This window comes from Grampus griseus, assembly GCF_964374135.1.
Source record: "Grampus griseus genome assembly, chromosome: 15".
Classification (NCBI taxonomy): domain Eukaryota; kingdom Metazoa; phylum Chordata; class Mammalia; order Artiodactyla; family Delphinidae; genus Grampus; species Grampus griseus.
Genome location: NC_139009.1, coordinates 57,689,155 through 57,704,088, shown reverse-complemented (window position 1 = coordinate 57,704,088; position 14,934 = coordinate 57,689,155). Strand labels below are relative to the sequence as shown.

Below are 14,934 nucleotides of genomic sequence, written 5' to 3'. Positions count from 1 at the left end.
AATACTGAAGGGAAATCACACGGGCTTCTTGGGCTTCATGAGTCTCTGTTTAACAGCAGGTGGAGTGGAATGTGCAGCCTCCATCTAGAGTAGACGCTGCTTGTATCCTTAGGAACATGACAAGGCATCAGATTCTCCTTCTGTTAATAAGGAATAAGAAACCCTTGTTTTTAAATGGGGTTTCAGTGCATCTCAAATGGCATGCATGCATATAATAGATACTGCTGAAGGAGTAACAGGATTTGAAAACTTCCATACGGTACAGAGTGCTTTTTTTTTTGTTACAGATGGGGAACAAAGACATGGAAAAAATGGGGACTAGCTCAGATGTGCTGCGTGAGTGCCAATTCCAGAAAACCTTACTCCATCCCGTTAGCCCTATTCTCATTTCTAGAAGAATCGCACAGAATAAAGTCTTCCTGCCCTCCCTGTACTTGCCGTTCCTCCCTTCCTTTCCCCAACATGTCCACGTAAGTCGGCCCCTAGTCCCACGTGTGCCCCGCCCTGGGGCCTCTCTCTTGTGGACCATACCACTTTTTAAAAAGTGGACAAAGTATCATTAACGCAGGAAAAGTGTCATCTCCAATATACCATCCTAGCCGTGAATAAATGACGTGTCTCTGTTACTGCTAATTTTCATCTGCAAGTGGTAAAACCCCAACTAATGTTTTTGTTAAGCTAGGTCTAACTAATCCTTTTCTGTCAACCACATTTTCCCATACCTGATTCCAATTTCTTTTAATTTTGTAGTGCCATAAACCCTCCCTTTCTATTCGCTGCCTTAGTCATTATGGATGATAATATTTCAAGTTCTTCCGTCTCTCATAGCACACTTATTATATCTTTGAACACTTCATCCACAAAATAAATCTAATTTAAATAAAAGAAAATATATTCCCTCAAGAATTTGGTTTGCTAACACCTTGCTCCAAGTTAGCAGACTGAGTCACCAATCAAAGGTAAGATTTACCTTAACGTGATTTAGTCATTTATAAAATTTCACTGACATAAGGAAATTCTATCAAAGTCATCGCAGCGTAAATTAACAGATGGGTCAATGCGCAAAGTTCAAGGCATAAGTCAAAGGAGAGAACAATTCAATTAAAATCACTGCCAGGTCAAAGCTGGCAGTGGGGCACAGATACCAGAACTACTCAAGAAAAGATGGGTTTTGTAATGACAGGGGTGGGGAGCGTCCTTACCTGTCTTCTGTTAGCTTCATTAGGGTTGTTCCTTGAGTAGAGAAGACAATAAAGGACATTCTTAGCTGTGGACTGGAAAGGAAAAGCAATTCTATTAGGGCAGAAAGAGAGACTGTGGAATGCCATTCCCTTCTAGGCTTCCCCCCCTTCTTCTCTTTATATTACGGCTGCCAGAGCTGCCAACCTTCAACCCAAAGGGCACCTTCACAGCTGGTGTTGCAAGTAGTCAGCCAGCAGCTGACTTGAAGCTGTGGACCAAAGAGAAGACCCACTTTGTCCTCCTGGAGGCTGCTTCTGATTTGACCACCACTCAGTGAGTGTGGGTCGCAAGTAAGAAAGCTAAGATTCATCACTTTCCTCTGCTCTGTCTGAAGTGTGCCCCTAGAAGACTGGTTTGCATGCTGTCTATACAAATCAGGATCCCAACGGACAACATTTGATAGTGCCTCCACTGTAGTCTGGTGTATCCTCTACTGACCAGGGTGTCTCAGGCAATGGCAGCTTGATGCCATTAAGATTATACAGTTCATTTTACTCCGAAAGTAGGATCACCATCAACTTCTAATTTCTATTTGGCTTCCCAAGGAGATTACCCTATAAGGAAAGCATGTGCTGATGGGTCACAAGACTATCTATTCTACTTGGTAGTTAAACTTCTCATGATTAATGAATACATCAGCATGGTTTTTATATGGCAGTACTTGGGAGCTTTTCCAATGTGAAATCCACACTCTGAGAGATAGATCACCTCTCAGCTGAGGACAAACATGTTTTTCGGTCTGCAAGATAGACTGTCAGACTACAGTGGATTCACCACTGGAATGCCATCCTTTGGGGCTCTCTCTAAGTAGCCAGATGGTTCACCCTTCATAGCATCAACCTAGTTCTTCATGATGCAGTAAACTCCCATACCTGACCTGGCCCCAAATCTTATATTTCCCACTTCCTAAAATGTTTCCCCAAACCTTCCCCCTTTTCCTGACAACAGTCATTGTTTCCTAGCTGGTGACCTTGCCTATCATCATTCCTTGCTCCAATTCATTCCTCACACTGCTTCCAGGATTATTTTCCTAAAATATAAATCAGATCTTGTCATTCATCTGCTATCAAACCTCCAATGGCTCCTAATGCATCCAAGATAAAGTCTACATCCATTACCGTATGTCTGATGCACCTTCGGAAAACCTTTAGCATGATGTGTAATACTTGGTAGGAGCCCAAGCAACACCTGGTGAATTGAAATTGGCCTTTTGAAAAAGACCTGGGTTCCCTGTCCATGGCAACATGCTGCCTTTTACTACCTCACTAGTGCTGGGCCAGGAGGATACCACATCAGAAATGATAATAAAAATCATAATTATCATGATAATGTAATAATGGCCAACCCTTTCAAGTACTTGTTATGTGCCAAGCACTACTGTAAGTGATTTGCATGTATTATTTCATTAAACTTGTAACAACTTTATGAGATCATTACTATTATTATTCCTACTTTCCACAAAAGGAAATTGAGACCCTGAGAGATAAAATAATTTTCCCAAAGTCACACAGTGGGAGAGTGGTAGACCTAGGGCTTAAAACCAAGCACTCTGATTCTAGAACTTGGGCTCTTAACCACTATGTTATACTGCCTCCCTTATATAGAGTGAAGCTCTGGAAAGAATGAATTTGAAATGCAGGAAATGTAGGTCTCCAAGGGGTAATTGGTATATGAATCTGGGCTGCAGACATAATTTGGGAGTTCTCAGCATGCTGATGTGAGTAAAATTGTTCAGAGTATCAGCAGGGAGAAGGGAAGGGAGCCAAACCAGAACCAAAACCAACATTTAAAGGCCTGGCTCCGGGCAGGGGATGAAAGGAGAGCCAGAAGCCAGCGGAGGAGAGAATTTTAAGGAGAGATAAATCTGAATCCAATGAAACTCCTCTATCCAGCAGAACAAGCACTGCATGGCTCTCAATGGATTTGTCCTCTAGGGCATCACTTAGGGAATTTTGGGAGAGCAAGCAGGTCGAGGGTGCGGATGAAGGCCAGGTGGGAGTGGGTTAAGGAATGAATGAGAAGTAAGGATATGGAGATGGTGAGTCTTTAAAGATATTTGAGTGAGAAACTGGTAAAGAATTAAGGTAGCATCTATAGGAAGACATGATCAGGAAATTCATTGTTTTTTTTTCAGATGAGGTTATGTCTATTGATAGCGGAAATGGAGCCAGAGGAAAGGTAGAGAAAAATACAAGAGAGAAACAAAGACCTGGGGGATATTGGAGACAATGGGATAAAATGGACTAAAATGGAAGGACAGGCTTTAAATAGGAGGGATACTTGAATCTCAGAGACGATGGGAAGGGCATGCATCCATCTTTTAAGAGGAGGATTGGAATAGGAGGTAATCCCTTGCTTGCTGTTCTCTGGGCTCTTGGTGAAATAGGAGGTGAAGTTCTTTGCTGAGAGTGATGGATGTGAGGTTCAGGTTGGGGGCTTCAAGAAAAAGGTGAAAAGTTATATTACTGATTGAGCAGGTATCATGTGTCAGGCACTACTATCGGCCCTGGGGCTGAAGCAGGCAACAAAAGACAGACCCTCCTCTTGGAGTTTGCGTGGCAGTAGTGTCTTGCTGCCACACTTTGAGGAGGGTCCAGAGCCAAAGAGGGCCAGAGGAGACAATTAAAGGAAAGTGCCTCGTGGTCTAGATGAAGCCATGTCAACTGCTCTGGTCCTTAGTTTCTTTGTCTATAAAACGAGGAGGACTGACTTAGTTCCCCCAACTCCTACCTCTACCATCTTTGAATCTAAAATAGCAAAGTGTCTGGAGTTTCTGAAGGAACTGGGGAAGAGAAGTGTCACATGCTCACTCTTAGCCAGGTGCTGGGCTAGTTGCTTTGCACACGTTTTCTCATAAAATTTTCACATGCAAACTAGGGTTCAACCAAGGTAAGTAAATTGCTATGGTTGCCCAATGGAACTTGGATGAAAATCCACATCTGCTTAACTTCAAAGCCTTTTCCAGGAGACTCCTCTGCTTTAGAGGGAACAGAAAACCATTAGAGGAAAGACAGACATAGCAGACACTCTCAAGTGTCTGGAGGCAGATTTGTTTTATATCACTCCAGATGGATGAGAGTGTAGGAAAGGACATTATGGGTCAATGACAAAAAAGACTCCTATGGAAACTGGAATTATCCAACTATTGGGTTGTTTGACTCAAAAAGCAGCAGTTTCTCACCAGAGCTATTCAAGTTGGGGGTTAGTGAATGCCTCGGAGGATAGCTTGGGAAGTTGTTCCTTTCAGTTCTAAGCTTGTACAATTCTCTTAACTTTGCTTTTAATACCATCCACGTATTTGCTTCTCTTCTTTTCCTCTACTTTTCCCGCCTGTCTCCTCCCAGCCTCTGTTTTCTCCCTTCATCTGGGTGTAGATGCTTCCTGCTGTAGTTTCCAATTTATGGCATAATGGAGAGGACACCTCTTAACCCCCTCCCTCCAATCAAGTGGTGGGTACATCTTGAGACCAGTGAGTGAATTTGCAGGGAACACATCTGTCATGACCCTGGTCTCAGAGGACAACTTGTCTTCTGAGATTAAAAAAAAAAACATATTCAAAGAGGAAGTATATGGTTACTCACATCAGCTGGAAGACTCTACAGAGACCATCAAGCAGGGTTGGAGCTGCTTTCAAATTTACAATGATCAGAACAATTTCACCAAAGACCTTGACAACTGGCTTCAAGCATATCCGTTAATGCTATCACCATTGTGTTGTCCTTTGGAGGTTGCACACCAGGAGGGTGAAATGACCTCCTTTCTTTTACTAGTGGGTGTCTATACTTATTGGAAAGTAGGACCTCCAAGGCCCCTGCAATGTGTATAGTGACAATGTTCAAAACTGCATTGTCCTTCCTTGGAAAGTGGTGTCAAGAATGCTCAGACGATTCTACCTGATAAGGCATATAGCCAGGCTGGCCAACCATGGCGGTTTGCCCAGGACTGAGGAGAGTTCCCAAGATGTGAAACTTTCAGTGCTAAAACCAGGAAAGTCCTGGGCAAACTGGGATGAGTTGGTTACCTTACACCCTGCAGCCTCTACACATGGGTCCAGCCAGAATGAGCCAATTGCCCCAGCATGATGCACCATGAAAGAAAATGTTAACGATCCTTCTAGAAGGATATTATTTGACAAGAGAGGGAGAAAGTTAAAATGTTGGTCTTATAACCTAATCAGGGTCCTCTTGAAAACACGAAGCCAAAAGTTATTCTAATATGTGGCAAAGATGAAAACAAAGTCAAATCTCCGTTATAAGATCTGAGAGTCTACCTTCGTCAAAAAGCATCCCCAAAGTGGTCAGTCATTAGTAGAATAGCAAACATGCTGGTTGTACTCATGACAGAGAACTACTCATTATGTTTCTCACCTGATGAATTTATGAGCCAACTGTTCCACGAAGTAATAGATTTCATTCCAGTGGTGCAGCACACTTCCTGATCTAGGAAAATAAAACAGATGTGACTTAATCAGGTGTTCATTTGTCTTTACCTTGTGTCATACAGTCTATCACTTTACTTTTGACCTATCCTCTAACTGGGCTTATTATCTGAAATTTCCATAACTTTGGAAATTATTTAAAAGGATGCTTTATGTTAGAATTCTGAGAAATTTTGGTAAAGAACTTCCTTCACTCCTTCCCACCCCATTCCACACACTCATACGCTAAAAACAAAACAAAACAAAACAAAAAACCCTGGGCCCAACCAGATTCACAGTTTAGTTTCAAATCTTTAAGAAACAGTTATTTTTGTGCTCTTTAAATGATTGCTTTGATTACAGAAGAAAAATGATTCCAATTCATTTAAATGAAATTAGCACAAACTAGATGCCCAAATAGACAAAGATAAACAAATCCCCCTCCTCAAAAAAGAAGAGTCCAAATTCATTGGTAAATATAGATTCAAAAATCTGTAAATAAAATATTAGCAAAATGAATCCAGCAGGAATCCAAAAGAATACTAATTAATTAATTGGTATTTATTTCAGGAATGTATTGATAGTTCAACATTTAAGGATATCTAATGTAACTAGTCATACTAATAAATAAAAGAAGAAAAATGATACAGCCTTTTTTTAATAAAAAGGGGGAAACTTTACTGAAAAAAGAGGGAAACTTTCTCTAAGACAGATGGGATCATAGCATTTTAGATTTGGAAGGGGGCTTCTTTATTTCCCAAGGTTGACTTCTGTTTCACTGATACGACTTACTACTGCTTCAGTTCGGCTTCTAAGTACTTTTCCTAGTGCTCATACTTCAATGTGTTGCATTGACTTCGTAGTAGGTTTTTCTATTCTAACCCACTCTTCTGTAGCTTTGATGTTCTTTCCTTTTACTTAAGGATCTGTTTCAGCTGAGCCTTGCATTTCTGCCTGTCATTCTAATAATTCTTGAGGTTAGAGTTTGCTCCTTTGACTCTGACATTTTGTACTGCAAACATTTTCCACTGTTTTCAGATTACTTTTTATGCACTCATTTATCTTAATTTTAACTTCTAGAGAGTTATTATTATTTTGTCTTTGTTTCAGACTATTTTATAGATATTTAAGATGAATTTGGGCAAAGTAGACTTTAGGCCTTCCTTTTCAGGATGCAATATCTTTAGGAATTCTCATTCTGGTTGAGTGTATTCCATCTCTATGAGGAAAATTTATTTTCTTCTGCCCCATATCCAGAAATGATATGTCTGTCTGACCTGAGCAGAAGTGATACAATATGTTATGGTCATGTGCTGAAAGATTCCATATCATAAGGATATCTCATGTTCCTCAAGTTAATCTATAACTTCAATTCTAGGAAAAATTCTGAAAGGAAGTTTTGTTAAACTCAAAAACGGACTCCAAAAATGAAATGAAGACTACAGTTCTAAAAGTCATCAAGGCAATAATGAAAAAGAACAAAGTTGGAAAGTTTGCCCTATCACATATAGTGGCCCTATGTGTATGATACAGAACAGCAGAAGGAATGGAGTGAAATGCAGAGCCCACACCTTGATGTATGTGAGGTCTCTCTATACAGTGAAAGTGGTGCTTCAAACTGGGGAGGGAGAATGAACCCTTCCATAAGTGGTGCTGTGACAAGGGATCTGTAGTTGGAAACAACCAATCAGATCACTATCTCATACCAAATGTCACCCTGGATGTATTAAAACCTAATGGGAAAAACACAACTTTCAATCCATTGAGTGAATTATAGAAGGAGATTTTTATGTCATCCTGTTAGTGAAGGGTTTCTTCAACCAGATACAAAAAGTAGGAATTGCTTTTTAAGAAAAGAGTAATTTTGACTATCTGAAGGGTCTAAAATTCTGGGTGACAAAAGATACCATAAACAAAGACAAGAAGAGAGTGAGAGGGACTTCCCTGGTGGCCCAGTGGTTAAGAATCTCCCTTCCAGTACAGGGGACGCGGGTTCGATCCCTCATGGGGGAACTAACATCCCACATGCCACGGGGCAACTGAGCCTCTCTAGTGCACTGCCACTAGAGAGAAGCCCGCGCAGCCACAATGAAAGATCCTGCATGCCGCAACTAAGACTCGACACAGCCAAATAAAACAAAAATTAAAAAAAAAAAAGAAAAGGAGTGAGAGAAGATGTCTGCAACAAATAAAAAAGGCAAAAGATTACTGTCCAGGATATGTAAATAGGTGGTACAAGTAAATATTAATAAGGCAAACTATAGAAAAATAGACAAAGGTTCAGAACAGGCAATCCCCTGAAGGATGGTAAGTCAGCATTTGAAAAAACATTCAGCTCTTCTGATAAATATAGAAATGCTTTTTTAAACAATTGTTTGGGGAAGAGCAAGCAGTTTCAGGGGGCAGCAGCATAAAGCCCACAGGATAGAGGGCTGAGGAGTTGGGGAGTTGGGGAAACGGATCAGGGAGAGAAGGGGGCAGGGGTTCTTTTATAAAAAATAAACCTTTTCCAATAAACTTTTCTATTCCAGTTTCTCAGCCTTTATACATTCCATCTGCTTGGGACACACAATGTCCACACTGGCAAACTCCTACTCATTCTGTAAGACGCAACTTGGTCTCTGCCTGTTGCCTTTGACCAACACAGATGGGGCTCGTTGCTCCTGCCCCAGGCTCTCAGGGCACCGTGTACATCTCTCAGTCACCATCCTCTGATACTGGGTTGCAATCACTTTTTGTTCCAGCTCCCCTTGTGAGGGTCTTAAGGATATTTGCCTCTCCAGGATCTACCTGTTTGTTGGATGGAAGGAAAGAAGAGCGTGGGGAGACGTCTCTATTGCTCATGGATGTCTCCTGATCTTTTGCCAGCTGGACAGCACCTCTTCCGGTCTCGTCTGGATGAACAGCCTGGGCTTGAGGCTCAGACAGCTCCAGCCAATTCCTGTGATCCTATGTGAACCTGAGGAACCTTCCCAAATGAGTCAAGGAGTCTAGAGCACAGCTCCTTGGTGAACGGGCCTACCTAATCATCAACAGTAGATGTCTGGGCTTAATGCGAGCTGGGGGTCTCCCCAAAGCTCACCAGAACAGCATATCCCAGCCCTGCGCTTTTAAAGCTTTGGGAAGCCTTTTATTAGAATCCCAGCCATCCTCCTGGGCAAGCTTCTGTTGTATATTTCAAATCTCAGAGACTGGTCCTGGCTCCTCTTCTTCAGCTATGGGGTAGATGCTCTGGCTGGCGATCCTAGTGAGGGTCTGGCAGATCTGGCCCAATGCTGTATAGGTGCTTCAGACGAGGCACTGTGTGACTGCTACTCCAGTTATAATTCTACAACTCCTTTCCACTGGAAGCAAGAGATTTCCTTGAACACGGATTGTCTGTGCCCACTTCTGAAATACAATTCTGTGTTTTGGTCCGTATCACCCAAACAAGTACTATCTGAAATTTTGGGTCCTGAGGGGTAGGGTAAGACACCTATGATTAGGGAGGAATCCCCACAGCTCCTCTATTCCATGTTTGATTTTCTCATTGGTAGAGAAGTCCTGTAGTGCGGGAATTAAACTGGGAGGGGAGGCAAAGTGTAGGTGAAACAGAGACTTGAACTAGAATTGGGGGTCTGTTTCTGGCTGTCTGCTAAAGGAGCAGGGGTTTCGAGTAAATCCTTTTTGAGTTTATTTCTTTGTTTTCAAGGATTGGCCACAAATCATTTGCGTTCCTTTACTTATTAAAAAGGGTCACCCAATGTTAATTTACATTTTCTTTGGGCTTAAAACATTTCATTTTCACTATTCTTCTGTCTGACTGACATGTAAAATTCAGACAATGTTGGTATTCATCTGATTTCTTGATGCTAGATATAGGGAAAGATCCAAGAAATATCCTGGAGTGTTAAGAAAAGTCTAAAGCTATCTGGAACACTTTCTTGCCGATTGACAGGTGCTCTCTTTTCTCAGGGAGAAAATAAAATGAGGCCCTTAAGATAAAATGAGAGGGAAGGAGATATTGACAGGTTTGTTTCTCCCATCCCAGCTCTACTGATAATTGTCCTGTTACTGTTGAGGTTTGTTGTTTCATATTTACACATGACCATTCTTTACACGATTATATAAGCCTGGACCAAAATATACCCTCTTTGTGACATGCTTGAGATGGACTTAGCTTATTCCCTCAAGCACTGAGGGTAAACATAACCTTCTAAGATTCTGGGAACAAAACTGGTTTCGTCTTCTCTTGGGTTACCATGGGACCCCAAGGGGTCTCAGCTATGAAAGTGGCAGAGGAATACGGGGCTATGTAGACCTGCACCTTGGAATCCTTTAGTCCTCATGACTGAGCTTCTTAACCTACACATGCACTTTCTGTCCTACCCCAAGATCAGATCACCTCTTAGAGAAGGAAAGAGTCCCATGGCGGCTGTTTCTGGTTTCAGCATGGAGGTGAGCATGTTGGATGTCCCCAGGAGCAAGAGTTTTGCCTGACTTGTGCCATGGTCCTCTCCCCTGCCTCACCACCACCCATTGACCACAGATGGACTCCTAACTCTGAACTCTTAACTACTTCATCCATGGGGGATCTGGAAACTACCCACTAAGACTTGAACCAGAGTCCTGCCCTTCTCTCATGGGGATAGATATGCTGGGTCTTTAATTTTGTTTGGACTTTCTGTTAAAACGTGCGTGTCTTACCCACACTTTGCCTTGTAAACTGATTTTCTGGTTTGGAATCTGATCTAGTAGCTACTCCCAGAATAATCAACCCAGGATGGTGTGTCCATGTTCAGACCTTGGCTTCTTTTCAACCCTGAGGACCTAAGTGAACTCTTGGTCATAGCCAGGAGAAGTAGGGTGTTGGGTGGGGAAGTGGCAGCTTCTCTCCACCTTATAATGTGTAAAATATCTCATGTATCATGCCAACCTGTTTAAGAATTACTGATCTTAAAATCCCAGCTATGGAAGCCCAATGTTCTCTTTCGTAGTGGCTCACCCAACCATTGTTACCAAAGCCCCAGGGTGGAAATAAAAACTCCTTCCTAGTCCAAATATAAGTATTACTGGGAAAGATTCCATTGAACTCTGCTGTGGGTTGTTTTGTCTTGTTTTGTTTTTAAAATTGCTTTTAACACACAATTGCTGACTAACTATAGTCAAAGAGTTGAAATATCCATGTTTTAGAAGTCAGTGGATGTGAAATGTCCCAGATATTTGACTCAATTAAATCCTAACTCAAATGCAGTTCTAGCCCCTGAAGATTTCCATGGGCCAACTGGGTATCAAGATGGTGTGCAGGATTCAGGCTTTTCTTGGTATTTCATGCCTTGGTTCCACAAGTATAAATCTCAGCCAGATTTGGTATTCAAGTAGCCTCCCAGGAATTCTGCTTCATTACAGCCCTACAGAGTTCTTTGCTTAAAGATTCACTCAATACAGCCGGGTCCACTCAAAACCAGAGTCAACCCCTCTTCACACCACCTCCCGACTCGGCTTTGAGAAGGGCTCCCCAGACCATCAGGAGGCAAAGCCACCAGTCCCATGAGAAGGTGACAGCTGGAGCAGCTCCAGAGTTCCTCAGCTAGTTTTGTTTTTCTACGCCCTCTCCAGCACCTGGAACATGATAAGAAGTCAATACCTTTTGTGACAGTGCATTCACTGTGTGTCCCCAGGGAGGGGTTTTGCGTGGAACCTCGCGCGGCCCTCGGATTATTGCTCAGTTATTTCCAAGGGTTTGATATGCAAAGAGTAAGAGCAAAGTAAGAACCCTGAGTCTCATTTTGATTCGTTTCTGAAACACATTCTTTTGTGTTTATGTGAGTTTCCAAACCTCCCTGTGGTTAAGTTCCTTAGAAAACACATGCTCTTTCCACTAACCGCAGATACAACCAGTCAGAAAGAATCAAGTGGGCCAAATTGAGTTAGAATTGTCCCTCCTCACCCTTTGCACATGGGTTAGGGGAAAACAAAAGGGGACAAAAGAGCTTGCAGTTGGAGCCATCACCCAGGAGTCTTTTAATTCTGGAAGAGCAGAGTCGCGGTAAGCATGGAAATGATAAAACTGTCAGGTCCTGCTTTTCCTTAGCCCCACCCGGCTGAAGTCATTCATGTCCTTAGTGACCCACCCAGGTCCCCAGCTAATCCTGGGAAGGTATGGCAGCCTCAGGCGCAACTAAGCAGGACCAGCAATTAGTTCTGGCCCCATGTTCATCTGTATCCCCCCCCTCACCTCCATCCCACTCCCCCGCTTCTTCCTTGGCCCTTCTCTCCTTCCTCCTAGCCTCCCCTGCACCCTAACTGGCTGGAGCCCGAAACCCAGCCCAAACCTTCAGCCCTTGTCCTCCTATGATTGACTGGGGTCATGGCCAAGCCTCCCTCCTGCTCAAAAAGCTTGACCTCGACGCTTGCCTCCACTCCAATTTCGTCAGATACCAGTGCAGACCCAAAGCAAGCCACTGAGCACTGTACTTTGAGTAGATGGGCTACCCACCCTGCTCCTGTCTGCATCTGGAGACCCCAGCCCCGCCGTACTGATGCGTGAGGAATTTCCCCTTTAGTCCATCTCACTGATGGCTACGACAACAATGACTTTCAAGCTGTGGAATGCAACCTATTAGTGATTTGGGAAATCAGTTTGGTGGGATGTTGCCAACAGTTAATAAAAATGAAATAGAATAGAAACATCAGACATATAGCATACCATAGCAGAAAGTCATGCTACGTGAAACGTTTAGTCAACTATGTGTAAGTAATGTACATACACTGTGTTAAGATGTAAACTGTATTTTTCTTGTGAAGGATCAAAAAGATATTAGAGCAAAACACGTACTCCTTTCACCTCCACCAATCTGCCTTTTCTAACGCGCGCCCGCGCACTCACGCACCAGGAAAAGCCTAAAGACATTTTCTCACATCAAGTGTTGGTACTTTTGGTGCAAATTCAACACAAAATTGTTGTTGTTGCTGTTGTTACGAGAACAAAAAACTGGTTAGCTGTCCAAAAGGTATTTCCCATAATTGAAACGCACACCAAGATGTGATAAAGGAGGGCCACCAGTCAAAGCCACCAATGCGATCGGTGGATGACCACCAGGTGACCATGACAAGACAAGGGATGGTACTGTGGCTGCCAGAAGACTCAGAGGCCCCCTTCACGTGCAGGCCACAAGGACACAATAAGCCCCCCTCAAACACAGAGCCATAGGAGTGAGAGAAGTGGGGGCAGGGCAAGACTGAAAAGATTGAAATTTACTGAGTGTTTAAATTCTTGCACTGGGCTAGGATTTCCCATTTGGAAGAAAGGTGCCTCCTCTCCTCACTACACCTGCACCCAGCAGGAGGGTCTTTTGAAGATAAGCAAAGCAGCTTCGAGTTATTTCCTCTACCCTCCAGTATAGTGAGCATAAGTTTTTTTCTACCCTGAGAGCGGTGGCCACTTTAACTCACTCCCCACTGTCATGATGATTAAACTCCCGGGAGCAAAGTATGAAGTGCTGGTTTTCTTACCCACACTCAGGATTAGCTCTTTCCCAAATATCTGTAAGTTTTATAAATGAAGAAGAGTTTTCATTATAGCTTTTATTTGAATGTATTTAATAATAGGCCATAGATTTTTTTCATATTTACAATTTATTTGTCTTTCTTTGTTTTAAAACACGGTGGATCAGTTAGGACCAGCCACATAATGCGTAGGATCCGGTGCAAAATGAAAACACAGGGCCTCTTGTTCAAAAATCATTAAGAATTTCAAGATGGCGACAGCAGAGCATTAAACTAAGGGCAGGACCTTTCTAAGTGCGGGTCCCTGGGTGACCACGCAGGTCCCATGCCCATGAAGCTGACCCTGGCATTGTATCCTTTGCCCATTTTCTATTGGGGTGCCAATGTTTTCTTAGATCAGGGGTCAGCATACTTTTTCTGTACAGGGCCAGATGGTAAATATTTTAGGCTCTGTGGGCCATATGGTCTCTGTGGCCACTACTCAACTCTGCTGTTGTAGCACAGAAGCAGCCATTGACGGAACATGAACTAAATGACAACACAATTTTATTTAGAAAACCGGGCTGCAGGCCATAGTTTGCTAACCTCTGTCCTAGACAGTCACTTTCTTTCAGTCTTCCTCATGACAAGATAATATAAAAATCTATATTTTTTTTCCTGGTAGCTGAAGCTTTAGTGTACTTTCACTATTCATTTCCTGTTATTTATTGCTGAGAATGTGGACTGGAAAAGTTATGCCTTGGGATATATATGGAGGCATTCTTTGCTACCTAATAAATATTTCATGGGTATTTGAAAGGAAAGTTTATTCTCTGTGGGATATAGGGTTCAAAATATATTTATTAAGTCAATCCCATTAATTATTATTCATATCCTCTATATCCTTTGAACACAAGTATTCAGAGAGATGTCTTTTCAGATTCTACTGAGAAAATAATTTGGTTTTCATCTTCAGCATTCAAAATAAATGTGCTATTTTAATACATTTCCTAAATATAAAAGCACTCTTGCATTCCTAGAATAAGTTTTTACTCTTTTACTGTACTTTTAGTTTTGTTTTAATAATATTTGATTTCAGATTTAAAGTTTTTATTCAAATTTGGTCTGAAGTTTTATACGTGTTATCTTTGGTAGATATTGATATCAGATATATGCTAGCTTCTTAAAATAAATTGGGAAACTTCATCTTTTCTATTTTCTGGAGAGTTAAACTTTATTGAAATTTTCTTTTCCTTGAAGATGTGATAGGACTTGCCATGAAACCAACTTGGTCCAAAGCCAAAGGACCTACCCGCAAGGGCAAATCAGTCCCTCTTGAGTGTCGAGATTCTACTGGGGAGGTTGGGAGGAGGGGAAAAATCTCAAGACTGAACATTTCACCTAAAGGAATTTTTAAAAATCACCACATTGGGGCTTCCCTGGTGGAGCAGTGGTTGAGAGTCCGCCTGCCGATGCAGGGGACATGGGTTCGTGCCCCGGTCCGGGAAGATCCCACATGCCGCGGAGCGGCTGGGCCCGTAAGCCATGGCCGCTGAGTCTGCGCGTCCGGCGCCTGTGCTCCGCGACGGGAGAGGCCACAGCAGTGAGAGGCCCGCGTAACGCAAAAAAAAATTTTTTAAAAAATCACCACATTGGACTCTTATCATCACTTTGGTTCAAAATTTAAGGATTTGCAGCCCTCCTACTACCCAGTAGGTAGGTTTGGGAGGAAGAGGAGGAGTTTGGGAGTTCGATATAGTAAATGACAGTTTTGGGGGGATATATATGAATGTAATATGAGAATTTTT

General features: G+C 42.4%; 1 protein-coding gene across 1 annotated transcript in view; it reads right to left on the bottom strand.

The window, feature by feature from the left end:
• Window positions 1-14,934, bottom strand: part of ANTXR1 (ANTXR cell adhesion molecule 1) — a 243,880-nt gene that overhangs the window by 211,751 nt on the left and 17,195 nt on the right. Inside the window, exons 2-3 of the mRNA XM_082672424.1 lie at window positions 5,610-5,681; window positions 1,203-1,274 (exon numbers count right to left, since the gene is read on the bottom strand). Coding sequence (XP_082528550.1) covers window positions 1,203-1,274; window positions 5,610-5,681 — 144 coding nt within the window. The remainder of the gene's footprint in view (window positions 1-1,202; window positions 1,275-5,609; window positions 5,682-14,934) is intronic.